Below are 23,833 nucleotides of genomic sequence, written 5' to 3'. Positions count from 1 at the left end.
TGGATTCTCTGGTACAGACTCGATTATATATAGACCTCTGCGATATAGCTGCAACATTACCAACCAAAGGTAGATTTGTGAGTAGTCTGTCATCAATGTTACTTGTCTGTCCATATGAATGTAAACAACTAGTTACTGACTACTAAAGGCTAAGACCTCGTAGGCATGTGTTTAAATTCAACGGGAAGTTACCCATTTTTTGTAGGGAAATATTATCCAGCGAAACTAAATATTTCATCTCATGAAAACAATTGTTAAGGTGCGTGATGTGTCAGTATGAATTTACCACGCTAGTAGCCATGTCTGTGGCTCACATTCTCTTTTGGGGCTTACATGTGTGTGGTATGTACCTGTCAGCTAAAAAAAACCACATTAAATGAGCTTTACATGACATTATATAAGTGACCAGTTTTGTCTAAGAAAATATTTTTTTAGAGAAACTAGATATTTTGACGCGTTAATTTCTGATTCACAATTCGTTTGCGTACCTGCATATGTGGTATGTACCTATCAACTTGTAATATATTGAGCGAGCTTCAATAATGAGCTTGAATATTTATGTCAACTGTTAGCCTTGTTTTCATGAGTAATATTTGGTTTGAGTGCAGCTCTAGCCTCCATGACAACTGGATACCGATACACTGTTACACGTGTTGGCGAGGATGTTACCATGACCATGAACCCGGAGAACGCCAGCTCAATATACTCCGTGTTTATGAATGGCTCGATATCTAAGAAACTGTCAGTAGTCATCCCTAGCTCACACCGGCTAGAGGGACTCAACAACAGTCACACCGGCTACGGGACCAAGATCAGATACACCGGGGGAGGACTCCCCATCACAGGCCGGACAGCTGAGGTTCACCATCTACAATGACGCTGGTACTTACTACTATCAGGGAAGCAATGGACAGGAAGTTACTGGATGTAGACAGGTCCCCGTTGTAGGACGTGAGTGGAGTTAACAGAATGGTAGATAAGTAAATGAATGAGGATAAACTAAAACGTAATTAACCATATATAAAGACGTGTGTGTGTACGTGCGTGTGCATGCGTGTGCTTTTGTGGAGTTAAGGATGGAAGTATACATGTGAAGATCAGGGCAGGAATTGGACTTCATTACCCATTTCTTGTCGTACGAGACGGCTAACGGGATCGGGTAGCTCTCGTATCCCAAATACGTGTATGTATGCTCATGATACTGATCACCTGACTGTCTGGTCCAGACTCGATTATTTACAGATCGTCGCTATATATATGGAATGTTGTTAAGTGTTAGCAGCCATGCAACCAACTACTCACTCGCAGTATTTTAGACTTGTCTGTGTAATATTTTGATATTTCGAAGGATATTTCTTATACCTTCTTATACCAATTTATCAACCGTAGCAACTGTGATATTAGTTGAAAATGTTTCCCAAAATAATTAAGGGTTAGAGCTTGTGAATGTGTTTTGGATTTGAAAGTATATTTGAAGAGTGTTCGTAACTGCCTTTCTTCATTGTGATCTCTTTGAGGTCAGAGTGCCGCATATTTCTCATGCTTTATATTTTGAATTCCTAATCCCACCACACCGGTTGTGTTCTCATTTGTTAAAGCAAATGTACCATCATGTATGTTTTTGTGTGATCAGCTGCTTCCTGAAAAAGAGTTACCAGTGTGAAAGTGTAACCTAAAGTTTGTAAAGAATTCACTATTTTCACCCTCGTGCCACATGTATTTTGTCCATTTGTCCGGTTTATCCTCATGTGTATTGTTGTTAGAGGTGAATGTGTTTCAAAGAGCGATGTGGGGAGCTTGACTGTGCATGACACGAGCAAGTGACATGAGTTAAAGTGTATGATGAAGGGAAAAAGGGAGGAAGAACCTAACAAAGGCTACAGCACTGCGACTATTATAAGCAAAGCATATAAACTGGTCACATAATGTACCATTTATGGCATGAATGCCAAAAATGCAACATACTTCAGCAAGTTTTCATAGAAGGAGAATCGAACCTACCTATACTCAAACAGCCCTTGACTTTTCATTTGAAAGCTCTCTCAGTGTCTTTTCACTAACGTTTTGGGAACACTTCAGATAGAACGTAACTGTACCTGTAGAAGCTGTATTAACCTTTTCAGAGTTTTCAATGTCATCTAGTTCTTTCCATATTGCAAAACATTGATTCACTTTGGCTCATGCTTAATCCATAAATCACCGATTTTATTGTCTGTAACGGCCATGTTGCAATGCAGCACAAATAGCTGTTTCCTTCATTCTTATTAGTCAAAAATACCTTTCAAACATGGTGATTCACTGTTTTAGAATTTTCCATTCTAACGCTTCTAAATCTCTTAATCCTTTGTGTATGCCAATCAATTCGGTAGGCCGGGTTTTGATTAATGTGGAGGCTCTTCATGGTAGAATCTTATTGTGTACTTTTGCACATATTTATTTATGTGATGATCCTCTGATGATGCATGTCAAGACTCATAACGAAAACAAGGGATTCCACAGCTATCCTCTGTGTGCCAAGGTTTGAAGTTGGAAGGTTTTGTTGATGGTGATGTACTGCTCGACAGTACAGCGATGTGATGTACATCAAGTGAAGTTCTTCACCAAGTCTACCAAGAGTCGGTCACTGTGGAGAAGCTTTCTGAGAAACCACTGCATCGTGTATGGATTTACAACGTCTTTATTATTTACAACATGACGTTTCTGGACTACTTCCTTCCACTTCATCAAGTGAAGGACGGAATTTGATCACAAGTATCGCAGGCATTTTGCAACGAGGTTTATAAGGAATATTTGTATATTCCTTGAGGTGCGTAGATTGAATATCTCTCTAAATAATTACCCTGCTGTCAATAGGAACGAACCATTAAGACAAAAGTCATCAATATCCCCCGCAACTGTGTGCCATATGACAGATTGGAAGGCTTGTAAGATTTAAAATTTTTTTCTCCTAGAAAGAGCACTACCACCAAAGTCAGTCGATTTCGAACTTGTTGCCATCTAAACGCCAAAAATATTTTATTCAGAAATCCAAACCTAAAAGAAGGCGTCACTATACCACCAGGCCTATCCATATGCCAAGGTTGGTGAAGTAATAGTGAACAGTTTTAAGCTTCTGTTCTAATTTCAATGTCAAACGTCTTGTCACGGAAACAAAGAAAAAAAACAAACAACCAACCAACCAACCAAACAAACAAAAAATCACAAACAAATTTCACACACTGGTGCAACACCCGAAAGACCCCTGAGGACATTGAAACCTCAAAAACTTCATGTCCGGGTCTAATCCCCGAAAGGGATCAATCATGCTTGGCATGTGTACCAAGTTCTATGAAGCTAGCATTTATAGTGTAGGAGATCTGCTCTGGACAAGATGACATCCCCTTAATCACAGGCTAAGTCATATTTCCACGGAAAACGTGGAATAATTAACGCAGCTTAACCATTGTCATCGTGGCCACCCTTGGAGTTGGTAAAATCCCCCCGGCCTTCTACCCCTGGGATTTTCCCTCCTCCGCTGGTTTACACCTGCTACCAAAACCTCGGAGTGGTGTTTCATCCTTTACATCAAAATGTCACCTGCCATATTCGTACTGCATTATATTTTGTATGTGTGTACGTGAGAGAGGAGAAAGACGTGGCTGGTCAAACAGTAAATGTTTGATAGAGGGAATATTACACTTGAGAGTTCACGAGAGCGTGAATCTCGGCGTGAGTGGTTGGGTTGCAGTGGTGTTTGGGTAGAGGGGTGTATTCAAATTAAGCAGTCTTGCTGTGGAGGAGGCGAACATATGTTTTTGTAAGCACTGAGATTTTAGCATTTAATACTCATTTGTTTGCGTTTTCACGTCATGTCAGACTTGTGGACAGATTATCAATGTTTTAAATAGGTATCACTTGTGGATGAATCTGTTGGTGCGTGAGTAGTTGAATGGTGAGTGAATGGGTGAATGAGTGAACCAGTCAGTCAGTGGTTGAATGAGTGGGTGATCACCAGAAATGGACTTCACACATTGTACCCATGTGGGCGTTGATGGAGGACATATTCACAAAAAACATATATTATTCACACGGCAATATTGTAGCACAACGTAAGGTTCACCGGGAAATGTTTATAAGGAAATATTGTCCAGTGAAACTACATCATGTGACGCATTATATCAGAAACTGCATATGTCAGTTTCTGCTCACCGTAGTAGTGACAATGTTTCTGGGTTCCATTGTGTCCGTAGCACTATGTGGGTTTGGTATGTATCTGTCTTCGAAAACTGAAATACATGTTGAATCTCTTACTTAGTTGCTTTTCAGTGTAATCTTACGCAATGCCTAACGTGTCAACGTATCTAGTGTTACTGAGTTCTGATTCTAATTACCTTTTCGTATACAGCTCTAGTCTCCATGACAACTGGATACCCTTACACTGTTACACGTGTTGGTGAAGATGTTACCATGGCCATGAACGCACAGAATGTCAGCTTTGTGTATTATGTATGGGTGAATGGTTCGGTATCTGTGAGACTGTTACTGGTCCAGCCCAAGTCACACCGTGTAGTGGTAATCAACAGTAGCCACACCGGCTTCAGGACCAGGATCAGATACACCGGGGAGGACTCACCATCACAGACCGGACAGCTGAGGTTTACCATCTACAATGTCTCTGTACAGGACGCTGGTACTTACTACTGTCAGGGAAGCAATGGACAGGAAGTTACTGGACGTAGACAAGTCCTCGTTGTAGCACGTAAGTGGAGTTAACAGAACGATAGATAAGTAAATGAATGCTCCTAAACTAAAACCTAAACCTTAACCATATATAAAGATGTGTTTGTATATGTGCGTGTGCTTTTGTGGAGTTAAACATGGCAAGCCTACTCACAGTATACCCGTGAATATCCGGGGTAGAATTGGTCTTCATTACCCCTTGCTTGTCGTACGATACGACTAGCGAGATCTGATAGACAGGCTCGCTAACTTGGTTGACGCATGTTATGGTATCCCAATTGCGTTGAGGTATGCTGATGGTGCTGATCACCGGATTGTCTGGTCCATACTCAATTATTCACAGATAGCCGACATATATATGGAATGTTGTTAAGTGCAGTGTTAAAACAACAGTCCAACCAACCACTCACTCGCAGTATATCCGAATCCACCTGTCTTATTCATCCCGAGCACCAGTCAGTGTAACAACGATTAAGCAACATGAAGTTAGAAACTGATTCGGGATTGGGATTCGGAATTTGGGATTTGGGATTTGGGATTCGAATCCCGAATCTGAATATTTTTGGGATTTTTTCGGGATTCAAATTTCGTTCAGATGTACTAGGGGCGTCTGCAACCGAATTTAGCGATATCTCTATCAGAGCTGTGAAACGGTGCTTTGGTGAACATTTATCCGTTGGGCAACTGCACGCTGGGACTTACCGGCCTCAAGGAGACCAATAGCGATATGACGGTTGGCTTCACGCAGACAAGGCATGTAGCGTTCGTCAACAATATTCCAAATACAGTGAATAATCGACAAACTGCGATCAACCTTTTATACCCATCGTTCAGACTATTTGATCCCCAACGTTCACGTGCATTGCATGTTAACTGTGTATTCTGTGAAAAAACACGCCGATGTCGAAAATCATGTTGTTAAAAAGTTAAACCATTATAAGCTTGAACTTGTCACTCCAGAACTTTGTCCCTCTGTAACGTCATAATGTATATGTAATGACGTCCTACTGTAACTGCTACAATCTCTCTGTAGGTACACGTTGGAAATACAACAAATGTTTGCATTTATGACTTAACACCTGTAATGATTCTTTTACATTTTGTACGCACCTACCTACCTACCTACCTACATGCATGCATGCAGGCAGGTGGGCAGGCAGGCATCAATCCATCCATCCATCCATCCATCCACCGCCCCCACCTACCCACATACATACATACATGTACTAGTACCTTAGAAGGGGTGGGATGATGTATATTGACACTGTTGGTCATAACTCCAAATCTGAACGAAATATTCTGATTCGGGATTTGAATCCCGAAACAAGAATATGAAGAAAAGTCTAACTTGAGGCTGAACTATGGAAAAACGTAGGTTTTTTGGCTTCATGTTTTTAAGATTTGAATCCCGAATCTGACACAGATACATAGATACATACATAGATACATACATAGATAGATAGATACATAGATACGTAGATACATACAGACATACATACAGAGACCTACAGAGATACATACAGACATACATACAGAGATACATACAGACATACATACAGAGATACATACATACATAAATACAGAGATACATACAGACATACATACAGATATACATACAGACATACGTACAGAGATACATACCGAGATACATACAGACATACATACAGACATATATACAGAATACATACAGGCATACATACAGAGATGCATACAGACATGCAGACATACGTACAGAGATACATACAGACATACATACAGACATACATACAGACAGACATACGTACAGAGATACATACAGACATACATACATGCAGACATACGTACAGAGATACATACAGAAGTACATAAAGACACACAGACATACATACATATATACATGGACATGTATACAGAGATACATACAGGCATACATGCAGACATGCATACAAAGATACATACAGACATATATACAGACATATATATAGACATGCATACATAGATACATACAGACATACATACAGACATACATACGGACATACATACAGACGTAGAGACATGCATACAGAGGTACTTAAAGACACACAGATAGACATGATACATACATATATACATAGACATGTATACAGAAATACATACAGAGATACATGCAGACATACATTCAGGCATACGTAAAGAGATGCATACAGAAGTACATAAAGACATACAGACATACATACAGATATGATTTATTCATTTGACCAAGGGGAAAGTAGTTGTGTAGTACATTTAATCAACGAACCGTTTAGGGGTATTAACGTGTCGCTAGCGCTTATTTAATTGACAATAAAGGTGAATACTTAATAAATGAAAGTGTCAGAGCATTTACTTTATTCAGTTTATTATGTCTCAGTGGATTCATATTTTGAAACGTTTTTCACAGAGAGGCAAACCACACATTTAGTAAAACCATGTTTACTGGCACTCGTGCTAAGGTCTCGGATCATTTGTTATATTTTTTCACAGAGTACATTTAATCAACAAGTCGATTAGGAGTATTAGCGAGTCGCCGGCGTTTATTTAACTGACAATAACGGTGAATACTTCATTAACAAAAGAGTCAAAGCATTTAGTTCATTTAGTTTATGATGTCTCGTTGGATTCATATTTTAGAATGTTTTTAACCATGTTTATTGGCACTGGTGTTAAGGTCTGGTATCATGTGTTATATTTTTCACAGAGAAGCCAGCCACACCTACCATCACCGAACCTGCCTTACCTGTGTCAGGTAAGAATGTCACCCTCACATGCTCCTCCTCGTCCCGGAGTCTACCCCCGGACCACCCCCCTCTGAACATGACCTACATCTGGAGGAGGGACAGGACCCTGCTGGAATCTGGTGATGAGTCTCCTACAGGTGGAGATGACCTTACAATACCCCACGTCAGCAGAGAGAACCAGGGAGACAACTACAGCTGCCAGGCTGTGGAAGAGGGGCTGGAGTCTGACTGGAGTCACGGACATGTACTGGATGTCCTCTGTGAGTAAGAACGTACCTTTGTTTACGGTACAGGAACCTCGTATATCTATACAACTTAGCATGCAGCTTACATAGAACCTTTAGGTCCTGAATCATTATTGTGATAGTAACTTGGTGGTTCGGTTGGGAATTAATGACAGCAACAACATAATAATGTGTCCATTGATATAGCGCCAAACTCCACACCAAGTATGCTCATAGCGCTAACAATAGGGCGTTATTGACTGTTGGGAGAGAACATAGTCAGAAACTGTGATGAAAGCTTTCAGCTTCAAAGGCAAGCGGTGTCAGGTGTTTTATCGAATATACACCAGTGACCAAAAATATGTCATGTCATTGTTGCTGACCTGGACATGTGCTTTAGATATGAGCAAAACGGACCACTCAGCTCAAATACAAACGATCAACACAAAACTAACAATACATACATTTACTGAATCACATGACACGGGTTACGAAAGCGCCAATTTATGTTCCTCAGGCTTGCAATTCTAGCGTAGCATCAAATATGCAGATTTCAGATAATGTAAATGCACGGTGACAGACAAAGGTCAAAACAAGGTTATGTAAAATATCAGGAAAATACGGAACACATGAGATTCGATACCAACCACGCGGGCCAAAAGTTGAGCGGTGGTCGTTTACTAAACGAAAGGGGTTTTAACTGGTTACCTTAGAACTAATATTTCAATGTTGATCTTGTTTCAACGTGATGGCAAGGTACGTAACTGTTAATGAAGGTCCTCTTGATATAAATTATGGACAATTCATACTTGATTGTGACAGTCATGAAGGCCTGTGCCACACGTTGAATGAGTAGTTGGTATTTTACCTTGTACTGAGTCTTCATTCATTCATCAGTAATGGTTAACACTGTACTTGTACATTTCTCAGTGGAGATGGATAAAGGATAGGGATGGGACACAACTTTCTGGAAATTTCAAACCTCAACATGATAATAATTTCAAAACTGTTTTAAGAGGCATTCTTTTCCCAGATTTCATATATACTCTTAAAAACAGTAAGTGAACTGTACTTTCAATGTATGATTGTCGAAATTGGGAGATATATGCGATTGAATCAATGCTGATACAGTAACAATGGATGTTTTGAGAACATAACCAACTTCCACCTGGATTTCATTCAAAGCATACCTGTTCGTTCACTTATCCCCCTTGTTAGGTGACTGGAGTATGTCATGAACATTTCAGGTTTACAATTTTCAGTGAGAAGTGTGTGATTTGACCTCTGAACTCTGACCATCCACGAATGCAAGAAAACTATCCGAAAAATACAGTCTACGGAAGAGCCTGAGAAACGTCAGGATTCATAATGGCACCCCATGCACGCGTAGGAGGGTCCGACGTTGTGCACGTGCTTCCCATGCATTGTGTTTGCGTGTGGTGATAACGTGAAATGATGCTGCATACACAAAAAGAATGTCATTGTAACGTTCCTGAATGGGTTTTCTTTCTACCAGATTTCAAAGTTCAGGTTACCCTACTTGTTTTAAGAGTATACTTGCCTAAGAGAGTTCGTTTGTGGTTGCTGTCTGGTGGTAGTTCAGGATGGTGGACAAGAGACGGAAGAAAAACAAAAGTCAGTGGTAGAGAAGAAGATAGCAGCAGCCATGTTTTATTATTGTTTGGTCGAATGATGGTCGCAAAGGTATATACAGTGGTAAACATGTGACAGGACTGAGTGGCCAATGTTCCTGATTTGGAGACCCGTTCTGTCACCTCACACATTCAGAAGTCGGAAGGCGTTTCTTCACCGTCGACGTAGTCGTATTTGGAGCGACGGCCTTGGCCGACAACCCGACTAACCGCACAATCCGTTCGCTTCTTGTTTTCCTGACTGGTCTCCTTGGTTGGTCTCCCTGGCTGGTCTCGCCAACTGATCATATCATTCAGATTTTTATACACAGGGCCATTACGCCACATTGTGCAAGGTCACTGGCCCATGCACATGTATATACGTAAGATTCGCCGACGTAGGGAAGTGTTAACTGCCATATATTGATAACGTTTGAGAATTAAGGGTCCTGCCCGGAGGGTTGGTGATGTTAAGAGGGGATACACCGAATGTTTGCTGAATACATGACATAGACAAAGGGGACAGAATTTCAGTGCACTTTGGACATATGTTGAAACAAATTGATCGTTTGAATAAATGAAGCTTCAAAGAAACTTATTGAAATAACTTAGTCTGTGACAACAGCCCTGAGCGTCATGGAGATTTTGGATCCCCGAAGGTCCGGGGTAGAATAGGCCTTCACCAACCCATGCTTGCCATAAAAGGCGACTATACTTGTTATAAAAGGCGACTAACGGGATCGGGTGGTCAGGTTCACTGACTTGGTGGACACATGTCATCGGTTCCCAGTTGAGCAGATCGATGCTCATGTTGTTGATAACTGGATTGTCTGGTCCAGTCTCGATTATTCACAGAGCTCGACTATTGCTGACTGCTGCGTAAAGCGCAATCCATTCCCTCACTCACTCACGGAGCTTCTCTCCTTAAAAGCGCTTCTTTTTAAAACAGTGACAATATTGGGTTTACAATTAAGAATACGGTAAAATGCATGAAACGTTGACAATATCTGGTACAGGCACTGATCATTAGAGATATAATAGTAAGTTCATCCTGTCGGATATACCTGACTGATACGGGACACGTATGACTTATAGGAACAAAAACAGAATGTGCGTAATGTGTCGTCGTTTGCATTTGAATGTAATGTTTCGTGACAACAGTAAGATCTTTGAAACTGGGAATCTTATATTGATGAGCCTAGACTCGATAAGGCTAGAAGATGTAGCCTGGCATGAGAAAAAATTAAACCTAACCAACTTCAAAAGTCTAAACCTAAAGTTGATGAAACATTAATTCAATTGAAATTGATATGCCTTGGTATTGGTATGATAGAAGAAAATATCAAATTATTATTTCTGATTATCTCACACGCTTTGCAGATGGACCTGTCCAGATACAGTTTCACGGCACATGGGAGGTAGAAGAGGGGAAACCTGTGATAGTGAGATGTTCCGTTGACTGTAACCCTGCCTGCACTGTAACCTGGTGGGACACATCCAGACAGATGGTGATTACAGGACACGGGGAGGATGTGTTGTCTACACCAGCTATAGATGTGTCTGTGTCTGGACAGTACACGTGTCACGTCAACAACAGCCATGGGAGTGCATCACGCAACCTGACACTAGAGGTCTTCAGTAAGGCCTCCACAGATTCCGGAAACATACTTCGTGACAGAATATGTAAAATTCAAGATTACATTTGAATGAGATATATAATGACTTTTAAGTTTTTACTCCCTTCAAATTTCTCAAAACACACAGACAGTCTGAACAGGTATTTATACAAACTAGTAATATGGCTCAGGAGGTCAATCTTGACTATTAATCTGATGATATGACTGACTGAGTGACTGACTGAGTGACTGAGTGACTGACTGACTGACTGACTGACTGATTGACTGACTGACTGACTGACTGACTGACTGACTGACTGACTGACTGGCTCACGGACTGACTGGCTCACTGGTTGGTTGACTGGCAACTTGACGATTATTATTGGATCCCTCTATGAAGACGGATCGATGGGTGTTGTATCGAGAACGCAACTGGTTGTATTGCAGTTTGAAAGTGTCATTTCTGATGAACATCGGAAGGGTCAACCCAGTTGATATGTCGTGAACCTAATTAAAATCTTCTTAAGAGGCGTGATGTTACTGGGGTATAAGTGGCATAAAACTCCACTCATTTACTCACTCACTCATACCCACCAATTTACCCGCTCACCCCCTCACTCCCTCACCCACCCACTCAAATTCGCAGATACGGGGCAGCCCTGGTTATATTTGTAATCCAGGTATAAATTATATCTCTGGTATTTTGTAATCACATCATGTACCTTAAATAAAGCAACATATCTTGGATGTTATTTGTTTCTGAAAAGTAAACAGGATTATACAATGCTAAACTGAATGTTGTCCATATTAAATGTTTCAGCACGCGAGGTTAATGAATCTGGTGTCGTTTCCATCGTCCCAGTGACTGCTGTCTGCTCCATCCTGATCGTGGTCATCGCCATTGTCGTCATAGTTGTTGTTTGTAGAAAACAGAGACGTGGAGGTAATACAGTGTGATGTGACAGTGAATGACTAGAACTCGAGAGGGACGTGAAGTGGCCTCTCTCACAAACACTTCTTGACTACTTTGGTTCAGTAATTACGTATACCGATCTCACTTAATAGCATGTTGAGCGTGTGCGTGTGCGTGTGCGTGTGCGTGTGCGTGTGCGTGTGCGTGTGCGTGTGTATGTTGAGTGCATCGTCGCTAGAGGGTCGGAGAGGGTAGTGGGGAGCGGGGAAAAGGGCACGTCAGATATTTACCAGAGTAGTACTTTTACCCAACAACTCATATACATATATACACCTATAGAAATGTTAAGCAATAGTAATAAGTATTGATTTCATGCCTCTTCTTTGTCTGCAAAACATACAACAATACTTTGGTATGTCGCGTCTGATGTCTATTTCCACACATACTCAGTAAAGAGTTAGCTAATAATTATTTCACTTCATACTGACATGTGATGCATTTTCGACGAAATGATCATTTTGTCCTACCTATATTAACTGATTCTCTCCAGGTGTGATTTCTAACGTGTCTGTGTGTATCTTGATTAAATGTAAAAGTGTCCTTGATGGTGACAATTGGTATTCATCAAGGAAGAAGACCAAGTCTCTTGTGGGGAGATGGAATTTGAGCCAGGCCTTTAAGGAAGAGTTTGATAGAGAGGATAGATTATAAGGGAAGGCGGTGAAAGTATACTGAACTACTTTAAAAACGCATCACTGGGATAAGACATTGAATATCCGTGATAAACGAAGAAAATAACTTGTCCTTGTTGAAACCGAAGTCGTCAAACAAGATTGAAACACGAGTAAAATCAAAATTAGTCATTCTCAGTTTAGTGCAAACATGAATTAGCGATAACGTTGAATGGGGTCAAATTTACTTCCAAACGCGCTCAAAAGTTTCACAGTCAGTGACAGTAACGGGTATGGCCATCATTTGCATAATCCTGCTGGAAAATGTGAAGTCGTTGATCTGCCTTCCTGTTGGGAAAAGGAACGACTCTTGTTCTCAGTACGTATTCATTTGAGCTGTAACTCGACCACGACAGACGTGCACGTGTGTCCTGCCATCACTACTAATCTCGTTACAAATCATTACGCCTCCACCATCCCTGCTGAACTCAACAATCAGCGTTACGCTGTCCACGTCGCCCTTGTATATGCATGACTGAGATGAGATCAGGACTCGGCAGTAAAGAGAATACTTATGCGCACACAGTCCCAGCTGACGTAATCACAATCGTACCGTCTGGAGACTGACGATATCCCTTCTTCCGTGAATGGTAATGTCTCTTCTGGAGATTGACTTGAACCTGTTCCTTAAAAAAGAGTGAAGACAATGCGGTGATCTCGAGCTGGACACATGGTTGTCAAGGATGTGCTCGATCACGTGTTGTGCCAAAGTCAACAATTTGGTGCAGTTCAAAATTTCGGTGTGATTTTGGTGCACAGTTGACTGATCTAACAATATGTTGTGAAAACGTCACGTTTTATGCATTTTTACGCGATTTGCAGGTGAAAAGGTGATTTCCAGCAAATGGTGGGTCACTTGACCATACAGGAATGCACGTATTTCTTGGTGTGCATCAAGTTCATCTGTGAAAGTCAGATTACTTCAAGGACAGATTCTGTTCGTTTTGCCTCCTCCATAATGAATGATAATAATATGATACGCGCGTTTCTAAAGTACTTCAGTATGGAACCTTCAAGTTGATGCTTGAAGAGGATATAAATCAACAGTGTGCACAAATTTACATGTTTAATGGACTTCAGTTTCCAAGTGTTTGCTTCAAGACACTGGTGTTAATCAGCTGACATTTGTTCTACAAACATGTCGTTCTACAAATAGCAAGATATTTATTTCCACTTCAAAGATGTATAATTATACAGGAAATTCGTTTATCTCATATTTTACATCTAACATTGTGCATATGTCATTATTTACACAAAATTATTTGTTTCAGGTAGAGGATGCACATATTATCGGTGAGTAAGGCAAAATGTGTAAACAGCTGACTTAAAATTTTGTAGTAGCTGCTATTTTTCAATGGTATTGTGGAAACACTTAATCAGAAATACAGTGATTTGATTAGCTATACTTCACTTATTAGTAGCAGTATATGTGGAGCATAAGCCCAAGCAGAATTAATGGCACATCGCTAATGAGCTGTTGGTGTCAAAAAGATTTCGTTCTTTCAGGTAAATGTTAGAAGAGCGTCAAATACCGATAAGGCAGAACTTGCTTACCCTTTTTGTGAACACATTCATGCATATAACTGTAGCAACTATTTTGTTCCTTGCAAGATTCTGTGTCTGAGGAAAGCGGATTGTCTTTGTTTTTTTTAAATATCCTTGATTCCGACCACTTTCTACATTTCTTTCCCCTAGCGTTGTCACATACACCCGTGACGCAGACACAGACGGAGACTACGAGGAGATAGTAGGTTGGTGCTGGACGTCATTGTTGTACTCCACGTCAGTTAAATCAGATGACGTTAAACAGGTCATACGAATTGTTAAAGGGGTAGCATTATGTAGAATGTCTGAAAAACAGTCCTGGACTTGTTGCAAGCTGTCAACATTCAAAACTATAGGTCTGTAACATTTTAAAATCCGTGACAACTGTTAGCACTGACTGACCTTCTACTGAAACTCATACCGTATGATGTACAGTTTCTCTTAAACTCTTAAACTTCTAAATGTAGAAAAAATGGTAACATCAGTGTGCAAGAAGTAAATATATACTTTCAGTTTGTATGCATAATTGTTCCCACACACTTTAAACTTTCAGAGAGAGGATGTGCTCGTCATCGGTGAGTATGTTCATCAATCTTCAAGTAAGATGAATAATGTTTCATCACCACATGGGTGTAATTACCCGTGGTAAAGTGGTTTTCATCAACCCATGCTTGTAAAAGGTGATGAACGGGATCGATGCTTGTGTTGTTGAACACTGGATTATCTGGTCCAGAACCATTTATTTACAGACCGTCGACATATAGGTGTCATATTGCTGAGTGCGGCGTTAAACAACAAACCAACCAGACAAAACTATACACGACTAGGAGCGCGATGTGAACTGAGAGCGTGTCCCAGCTTAATAATTTCCTCTCATTATGCTCACGTTCAATGTTCCCTTTTACCAGTGTGGTGTCGTATCACAGGGAAGACGAAAATGATGGGAGCTACCAGGAAATAGAAGGTTGGTGTCTGAAGGTTAACAACTAGCATGATGTGTAACGACTGTGAAACTCGAACTGCCGTATAGGGTACTGATATGTCGAGTAAACGTAGCTCGAACTGTCTAGTGTCTGAAGCCTGGAACGGGAGTCGTGTCTCAAACCAACCAAGGAGACCAAACCCCCGATTATTTAGTCTGAAATAGCCATAATAGAATAGCTATAACATTGTAAATAGTCGGATTTTCTAGATGTCCGAATACTGAGTACTTCTCTCAGTATTCATAAAGGACGACCAGATATTGGTGATAGGCCGTGTTGGGGAAAAGGATCCACTAGTCTGGAGAGCTGTAATGGTCATCCCGGTGAATGATTCTTCCTTATTCATGGCTTGCTTACTTTATTGCGTTATAGTTCTTGCAGAGCAAAATACTATTTTGTCAGTTGACATTATTTATGTCATAAAGTAAATTAATGCTTTAACAGACACTAGAACATACACCATGGTGAAATACGGCGCTGTATTGTCACTTGAATTATCCTACTTAATGCAGATATGTGTCATCTTTGTCTTATATCAGAAGGTGATGCAAACGTGGACGACATCGTCCCCATCGTAGCTGTCTACTCCGTTATGCTGACTGCTGTGGCAGTTGTGGTGGCAGCTCTCACTGTTCTTGTCTGCAAGGACGTGAAAGGTACAAAGAATGCATGAATATTTTTGCATGCAATGTAAGTTTCAACCCACCTCCAATCCCCAACACTGAACAAGCAACAGAAACTTACCCCAACGTGCAGGGCCTGGTCAGAACCTGTCTTCAACAACCATGCTTGTTACAACAGGTGAGAAACGCTGGTTGATTATGCTCATGCATGATCTCTCGTATCCCAGTTGCGTAAATCGACGCTCTTTATATCAACCACTGGGTGTTTCGGCAAGTCTATCTATGTTCTCGGGTGTATCAGACAAGCGTAGTCTAGCTGGGATATTGTTGAATGCAGCCTCGAACAGCATACGGGCATATCCGTGGTTCACCTTCGCGTGCTGCAATATTTTGTTCTCATTTTAGTTTGTGAAGTGTGTTTTGATTCTTTTATTCAGTAATGGAGCGGTCGGTAGGTCAGTGGATAAGGTGTTCAGGCCACAGACGCAGGTTCGATTCCCCCATATGAGTATAATGAAACCATATTTATCGTGTTCTGGTTTTGGTGATGTTGATGGACTATTCTGAGTACGACTAATTCTTTACTGTTACTCATTGTTGGATGAATCGATCAGTTTAGAAATGTACAAGTTTGTCTTTTGTTTTACTTGCAGAGAACCAGGACAACAGGTACACGTTTTCATGTTTTTATCTTAAGTGCTGGAGTCAATCATCGTAATAACTAGTGAACAAATCTTCATATCAACGGTTGCTGTCTTCTGTGTTAAACACCATTTACTAAACGTACCTTTAGAAATCTTAGATAAACGCCGGCATCGATTACCTGTGGAAATGACAGAGAAAGTAGCAAATGTATCTATGTAACTGATGCACAATTTGCTAAAAATGTTTTGGAAATCTATGATCATGGTTGAAGTGGTTTATAGGAGGTGATTTCCGCTGCACACTGCTTGAAAGAAAAATACATGCACCTATGGGCAAGTGCAACATAAGTGTAATGTTGTGATTACAGATGTGGTGAATATCTCACTGTGATGGCAGAGAGATTATCCCATGACTTCAGTGATGAACCTCGTGCTTCCAACATCGATGTCTTACCCCTATACGATTACGAACGACTCCTGCGGGATCAGTTCCACATCTACACGTCTCTCCATCCTTCATCTTCCTCAACAGAGGACCACAGTACTAGGTGAAACCTAAACTGACGGTGCAGTTCCACATATGCACGTGTCTCCATCCTTCATCTTCCTCAACAGAGGACCACAGTACCAGGTGAAACCCAAACTGACGGTACAGTTCCACATATGCACGTGTCTCCACTTTTCAACAGAGCCTATACATTTTAACATCTCAACAAGCTAACGTTTCAGCTGCCAAAACAAGAGTACTTCATTTACTAATCACCCAACAAGAGGAAATGTTTGCCACGATGCCATTTTTAACAGAGGATTGTACTGGTATTGGTCTCTGAGCTTAACTGATGTATATCAAAGTATATTAACAACGCTGATTTAGCATCAACATTCTTATTCAATTAATAAAGTTAAAACCTTTTATTTTCGTTTCATGAAACTTATGTTATATTTCATCAACAGCGATAATGTGAAAACACAATTTTTCAATCAATATAGCTTTAACCTGTTTTATCAGAAACATTTAACTCATGCTTTCTCAACACACCGATCAACATTTTATTACTCATCCGTTGTAGATATCACTGTTAGGTAATTTTAGAAAGTTATTACACATTGTGTAATAACACCACGCGATGACGTACATATGACGTGAAAGTGTTTTATTGTTATGACGTTAAATGCTAATACCTCGGGTACAATAGCATTAGACCTTGCTTGACTCTCGGAAAGCTTAGTGTCATCACAATCGTTGAACTCCTAGTAAAGAAGTACTTTGCTCGATATTATTTTGCTAATGCTGGGTGAGTAATAAATAAAATACGAAACTGTGTCCCGTGTAACACCATATTTATGAAATTGGTGAATGGTATCGGTATCTAACGAGCGAAAGCGATTTAGATACCAAACCATTCACTCGGTTGATAAATAAGGTATTACATGGGACATAGTTTAGTTTTCTCTATATATCAAACACTACACACATAATAGGATCGCACATGGTAATTTGCACATGAGCTAAATGGATGGGCTTGTCGGCTAAGGCTCCACAATTTCTTAATTCCATAAGTCATCAGTAACAGATCGGTTTCCGATTGTGATCTTTTGATTGTCAGCACCTCAAATAAAACTCTACATAAATATAATACCCATTTTCAACATACATGCACACGCGCACGTGGACACACACGCACGCACGCACGCACGCACGCGCGCACGGACTAACACTCACACACGATTCAATAAGAATCGTTAAAAATCGTTAAATCGTTGTTTTTATGTCTTCTATAAATGCTTTAAAAGTTTTACTTTAGTTTTAAATGCTGCAAATTTGATCAACCAGATTACTTCAAACAGATGTCCCACATTGTACAGGAATTCACATTACTGCTATCCTACTTCCGTATTGGTATCACTCTGCCTAGAATGTATACCTGAGGAAGTATTTGTCTTAGGACTGACGTATCGTGATCTGTAGCTTAACACCAGCTGACATTTGAACAACTGTTAACAATCCGTTTCATGCAGATATCAGTCAACCACTCTGGTAAAAAAATAGAGAATCTCATCGAAATGTCTACTGATATCAAATATATCAACACAAGTTGATAAAGTAACAAATATCCGAGGCTTGGCAAGGATATTTTCACCTTTACCAACGGGTATTGATATAATTGATATCAGTAAACACGAGAGTGAGATTCTGTTTATCATCCAAAATCATTCTTGATTAGTTTTCAGTGAAGACTGTACATATCTGAAGAGAGCACTGCCATCAGACTTCCGGTGCATCGGTGTCATAACATTGTGACGTTATCGAGTTCATGACGTCATAGCATTGTCAGGACTTTGTGGAAAATCTACCATCAAAATGATATCTCCTCAGAGATGTCGCCTGATCTGACACAAGCGATATCTCCTGTGGAACACAGTTTTGGATGATAAATGCTGACGTTACAGATGGAATGTGAAATAACACCCTTCGAAAACGATACAGCCGTGTATTTCTGTACTGTGGCACAGAAAAAGATTTTAACTGTACGTGGTTTCAGATCGGACAAAGGCACGAGACAGTTTTCAATGGAGCTGGGCGTAATAGATCGTCAATGACCAGGAAGGAAGACGTCATTACATACTGGTTCTTAAAATATGGTTTCCAACTACTAGTGCTTCATGTTTCCACTTATTTACCAGTCTGTCATTAACACGTCCAGTCATCAAAGACATGCTCTTCTAGTACCATCACTGTTTCCTGCTTCCTGTCTTTAATTCCTGTCTGACACTTCTCTTCCTAGGGGATTTTGCAATTTTTAGTTACTTGAGGTATGCTGCCAAAAGTACCCTTTCAGAAAGTATAACTTCTAGGTTTAGAACTGCAGAAGAGAGGGGAGTGACAGTCCTGTTCAAGCGAACATTGTATTCTTGCCACATGTCCTGCATTAAATATGCTATCTAACATTAGCTATATCTAATACTCTAATTCAATAGTTCATGGAACATTTAAATGTAAGAATATACAAAGGATTTCTGCCACATGTACCCAATACTGTGTAGGTTGGTGTCGATGTCTTCACTCCAAGAAAGCTTCTACATACAAAGATGTGAATGGTTTGTATATTTGTTACGCTCTCTAACTCAGCAAACATCAGACTCATGCAGTAAAATAGGAATAATTTTAGTGTCAAATATCATGAAGAATAATTCAAACGGAATTGGTATAAATCTATGTAATATCTGTCATAGTACAGTGCGAGAGAGGGAATCAGTCCGCTTGGTAAGAGGTCTGACCATACAAATACATATTAGTAAAGGGAAATAAGAATGTTCTAATTATCGCCATGAATTTATTGTAAATTATGTTGAAACTGATGTGGCAATATGAGTAATCCTTACCTAGTTAATGGACCAGAAACTATCTGCTTCACTTTATTCATTCTTCTGGTATTTGAGTAATCCCATGTTTCGAGAAGACTGAGTCATGCATCAACTTTTTGCAATTGAATGGTTGCACTTCCCGACATAATTAGAAATGAAATGAAATCTGGAAATAGTCCATCTTATGATTCTGTTGTGAGATGTAAAAAGGAATTTTCCAACCGATTATATGTCCTTGACAGATGAGTCAAGATCTGGCCACCATTTTGACGTTAACAGTGAGGTCATTGAAGAAACGGTGTGTTGGTTAGGTATTAACAGAAAGGTTCACAACTAATTATTACAACATGCTCACAAAGCAATCAGACATTAAAGGACCTAAACATCACATGTAGATTTGTTACAGAAACTAGAATGGTCAGGATAATTGTTCAATTAATACTCTACACGTCACCACTGTGAACGTTGACAGAATCTACATTTTCACAAAACAACTTAGTGTTAACAGTCTTATATAAACAATTTTTAACATTAATGCAGAATATATGAACCATACGATAAAGATTGAACCGTTGCACATCAACCTGAAGTTAGTGTAAAGGGAAACAAATAGTAAAGAGATGTCAATTAGATTAAAGTTAACATAGGATAGCAATAGTAAAGACTTCTCGGACTAGAAGAAAGTAAGGTTATATACTTGACTGAATTTACTAGACTCTCTGATTTGTGACTGTAATCCATATTCCATTCTATTCTAGCTATCACAGATAATCGCGTTTACAGACAAAAAACAACTTACGATGACGTTGTTTGTTGTGAAATTGAGATTATAGCTGGGACGAAACATCGATGGCCAGTCGCAAGTATTCCACGAAGGCATATGTGGTAGGGGATTTGACCCTGGGTTATATACACTCAATACAGATAAACGTACAGCGCCTTGGTTCTGTTAGCTTTAGAGATACTGGGCCCGGATACTCGTTACCAGTGTGAACTTTGACATGGTTAAGACTGAGAAGCATGGTCAGTTAGTTTTTATCTCCATTTCACAATAACACATACAATATGCTTATTCCACGATGATATGTTAGAAGCAATTAATACCCAAATACGTATACAATGGCACGCTCTCGAGAGATTTTCTACCAATTATACCAACTGCCACTTCTCGAGAGAATACCACCATTTTTTAAAACACCCACTTCAGTCTTATCCCATTTAAAATGCGTATCCCTTTCGGCAAACCATAGTGAAATCAGTTCAATCATCTCTGGACGAAACTAGATATTAGGTTTACACGTGTATTCAGTTCAATATACTATTTAGAAAGAGAATAGATATATGGCTAAGGATATATAACCCTGTCGTCGACTCAAGGCTTAACACATGAAGGTTCTCGAGTGTATATAGCTTGTACGCCATTTAACATTTTTGAAGAAACTCCAATCCTTCCCAAAATCAATCATGGTTGATCAAATCAACAAATAGAGCATAAACTTCCCACTTTTCTTTTCAATAAAAACCGTGAAATCACGGGAATAAATATACATGTCAATGTGGACTATCTCTCATCAAAATCCGGCCTGTAATTCCACGGGTATGTCGTAGGCAATTGTCCAAAATGTACGACGTTTTTTCTAAATAGATACCTATTTTATTCTAAAGATGCTTGAAATTATGAGATAGGAAAGAGTCACGACACGAACTGAAAGTCTGCAGATTCGTGACCTTACTGTGGACGGCAGCTATAATACTAGGACACGCCATCAGCACACGAACAGTCTTTCCACGACTTGGTATGGCTGGCACGCTCCTTCCGTGTAATGACATTGACCCCCCGTCTACACCGTTAACGCCGACTGCAACTGGAAGTGGGTGGCAGCGACGTGATTGGTAGAGAGTGCTGTCTACTGATGAATGTTGGATCAGTCTGTTCAGAAACGGCGGCTGGGTTTATCGATGTCTCGGAGGGTCTTCACGGAAAGAGACGTCTTGGTATAAGGCGGCATTTGTGGCGACAGAACAACTAAAACTGTACTTTTATCGTCGGACCTCTAGACCTCCGTAGTCCCCCTCTGTCCTCCTGTGGAATCCCTTTAATTTCTCATTTCAGTCAGTGGACTTCTTCCTTCTTCCGGTGAACCTTGCGAGTTAATGTCTTAACATGTGGCAGTTTTAGCACTTGGGACTTTATTGAGCAATTCCAGGCCGGTTTGAGAAAATACAATAAAAGCAGGAAAGAAAAAGCAGAGTATACTGAAGTGCTCCTTGCCTAATTTCTGAGAGGTGATGAAAGTCTCACGGCTCTTTCTCGGGGATCATTACCCATAACAGAATTTTGGTCTGCCTGAAACTCAAACTGAAAACCTCATGTTTCACATTTGTCAGAAGAAACAGCACATACGGCATGAATAGTTTTCACTGCTACAAAATGTTTATAATAGCCAACTAACTATTCCAGTCGAATATTCCAAATAACCGCTTTATTCCCTCACAATATCTTCAAACTTGTAAACTGTATTTGTAAACTGTATTATAGGCAAACAGGCCGGCATAATGAATAAAACAATCTGTCTGACTAACGAAATCTGGTGACTCGCTGACCTGGTTGAGAAATACCATGGTATTCCGATTGAGCAGGTTGATGCTCATGCTATTGATCACTAGATTGTCTGGTCCAGGCTCGATTATATACAGAGCTCTGCGATATAGCTGCAATATTACCTACCAAAAGCAGTTTTGTGAATAATCTGTCATCAACGTTACTTGTCTGTCCATATGAATGTAAACACCTAATTAAAGGTTAAGACCTCGTAGGCATGTGTTAAAATTCAACGGGAAGTTACCGTTTTTTTCTAGGGAAATATTATCCAGCGAAACTAAATATTTCATCTCTTGAAAACAATTGTTAAAGTGCGTGATGTGTCAGTATGAATTTACCACGCTTGTAGGTAGGTCTTTGGCTTACATTCTGTTTTGGGGCTTACGTGCATGCAGCATGTACCTGTCAGCTGAAAAGAACATTAGTTGAATTACATGAGCTTTACATGACTTTTTATAAGTGACCAGTTTTCTCTAATAAAACATTATTCAGAGAAACTAGATAGTTTGACGCCTTAATTTCTGGTTTACATATCGTTTGCTTGAATGTATAGGTGCCATGTATCTGTCAACTTGTAATATATTGAGAGGGCTTAAATAATGTGCTTGAATATTTATGTCAGCCTTGTTTTCATGAGTAATATTTGTTTTGAGTGCAGCTCTAGTCTCCATGACAACTGGATACCGATACACTGTTACACGTGTTGGTGAAGATGTTACCATGGCCATGAACCCAAACAATGTCAGCTTCTTATATTATGTATGGGTAAATGGTTCGGTATCTAAGAGACTGTTACTGGTCCAGTCCAAGTCACACCGTGTAGAGGTACTCAACAGTAGTCGGCTACAGGACCAGGATCAGATACACCGAGGAGGACTCACCATCACAGACCGGACAACTGAGGTTTACCATCTACAATGTTACTGTACAGGACGCTGGTACTTACTACTGTCAGGGAAACAATGGACAGGAAGTTACTGGATGTAGACATGTCCTCGTTGTAGCACGTGAGTGGAGTTAACAGAACAGTATATAAGTAAATGAATGAGCCTAAACTAAAACGTAATTAACCATACCTGTGTGTATGCGTGCGTGTGTTCATGCGTGTGCATGCGTGTGCTTTTTTTGGAGTTAAAGATGGAAGTATACATGTGAAGATCAGGGGGGGAATTGGTCTTCATTACCCATTGCTTGTCGTAAAAGACGACTAAGGGGATCGGGTACTCAGGCTCTCTGACTTGGTTAACACATGTCATCGTATCCCAATTGCGTATATGTATGTTCATGGTGCTGATCACCGGACTGTCTGGTCCAGACTCGATTATTTACAGATCGTCGCCATATATATGGAATGTTGTTAAGTGTTAGCAGCCATGCAACCAACTACTCACTCGCAGTATTTTAGACTTGTCTGTGTAATATTTTGATATTTCGAAGGATATTTCTTATACCTTCTTATACCAATTTATCAACCGTAACAATTGTGATATTAGTTGAAAAT

The 23,833-nt window shown here is 40.0% G+C and overlaps 1 protein-coding gene across 1 annotated transcript; it reads left to right on the top strand.

Annotated features, from left to right (window-relative positions):
* The first annotated feature begins 299 nt into the window (after nucleotides 1–299).
* LOC137261655 (cell adhesion molecule 4-like) lies at nucleotides 300–16,916 on the top strand. The gene is made up of 12 exons (XM_067799467.1): nucleotides 300–342; nucleotides 4,385–4,738; nucleotides 7,415–7,714; nucleotides 10,690–10,947; nucleotides 11,746–11,878; nucleotides 12,699–12,707; nucleotides 14,265–14,320; nucleotides 14,668–14,689; nucleotides 15,023–15,078; nucleotides 15,637–15,753; nucleotides 16,374–16,389; nucleotides 16,733–16,916. Exons 1-12 carry the CDS (start codon nucleotides 300–302, stop codon nucleotides 16,914–16,916), a joined length of 1,548 nt encoding a protein of 515 aa, XP_067655568.1.
* Nucleotides 16,917–23,833: the final 6,917 nt, after the last annotated feature.

This window comes from Haliotis asinina, chromosome 1 (assembly GCF_037392515.1).
Source record: "Haliotis asinina isolate JCU_RB_2024 chromosome 1, JCU_Hal_asi_v2, whole genome shotgun sequence".
NCBI lineage: Eukaryota > Metazoa > Mollusca > Gastropoda > Lepetellida > Haliotidae > Haliotis > Haliotis asinina.
This window is presented reverse-complemented; position numbering and strand designations above follow the sequence as displayed.

What these genes read in the sequence shown, in the direction of transcription:
- LOC137261655 (XM_067799467.1), top strand. Translation starts at nt 300, where the DNA reads ATGTCTGTGGCTCACATTCTCTTTTGGGGCTTACATGTGTGTG. An exon ending in CCTGACACTAGAGGTCTTCA is followed by an intron (nt 10,948 to 11,745) that starts GTAAGGCCTCCA and finishes TAAATGTTTCAG; the next exon opens with CACGCGAGGTTAATGAATCT. An exon ending in GAGCTACCAGGAAATAGAAG is followed by an intron (nt 15,079 to 15,636) that starts GTTGGTGTCTGA and finishes GTCTTATATCAG; the next exon opens with AAGGTGATGCAAACGTGGAC.